The 359-nt window shown below is 57.9% G+C and overlaps 1 protein-coding gene across 1 annotated transcript in view; it reads right to left on the reverse strand.

Annotated features, from left to right (window-relative positions):
• Positions 1 to 359, reverse strand: part of EMH_0012480 (uncharacterized protein) — a gene marked incomplete at both ends in the record, with an annotated part of 2,781 nt that overhangs the window by 2,081 nt on the left and 341 nt on the right. Inside the window, one exon of the mRNA XM_013499541.1 lies at positions 129 to 350. Coding sequence (XP_013354995.1) covers positions 129 to 350 — 222 coding nt within the window. The remainder of the gene's footprint in view (positions 1 to 128; positions 351 to 359) is intronic.

Consider the following 359-nt stretch of genomic DNA (forward strand, 5'->3'; position numbering starts at 1 on the left):
GCTGCAGCGGCAGCTGCAGCAGGAACAGCAGCAGCGGCAGCAGCAGCAGCAGCAGGAGCAGCAGCAGCAGCAGCAGCAGCAGAATCTGCGTTTGCTGCTGGATTTCTCTCTACTGCTTCTGCTTTTACTGCTGCGATACCACCTGCTGCTGCTGCTGCATTCGGTGCTGCTGCTGCTGCTGTTGATGCTGTTGCTGCTGTTGCTTCTGCTGTTTTTGCTGCTGCTTGTATATCCTTCGTGTCATCTTGCTGCTGCTTCTGTTGCTGCTGCCTCTGCTGCTGCTGCCGCTGCTGCTGCTGCTGCTTCTGCTTCTGCTTCTTCTGCTGCTGCTCCTGCCGCTCCTCTTGCTCCTGCTGCTG

Source organism: Eimeria mitis, genomic scaffold, assembly GCF_000499745.2.
Source record: "Eimeria mitis Houghton genomic scaffold, Emh_scaff442, whole genome shotgun sequence".
NCBI lineage: Eukaryota > Apicomplexa > Conoidasida > Eucoccidiorida > Eimeriidae > Eimeria > Eimeria mitis.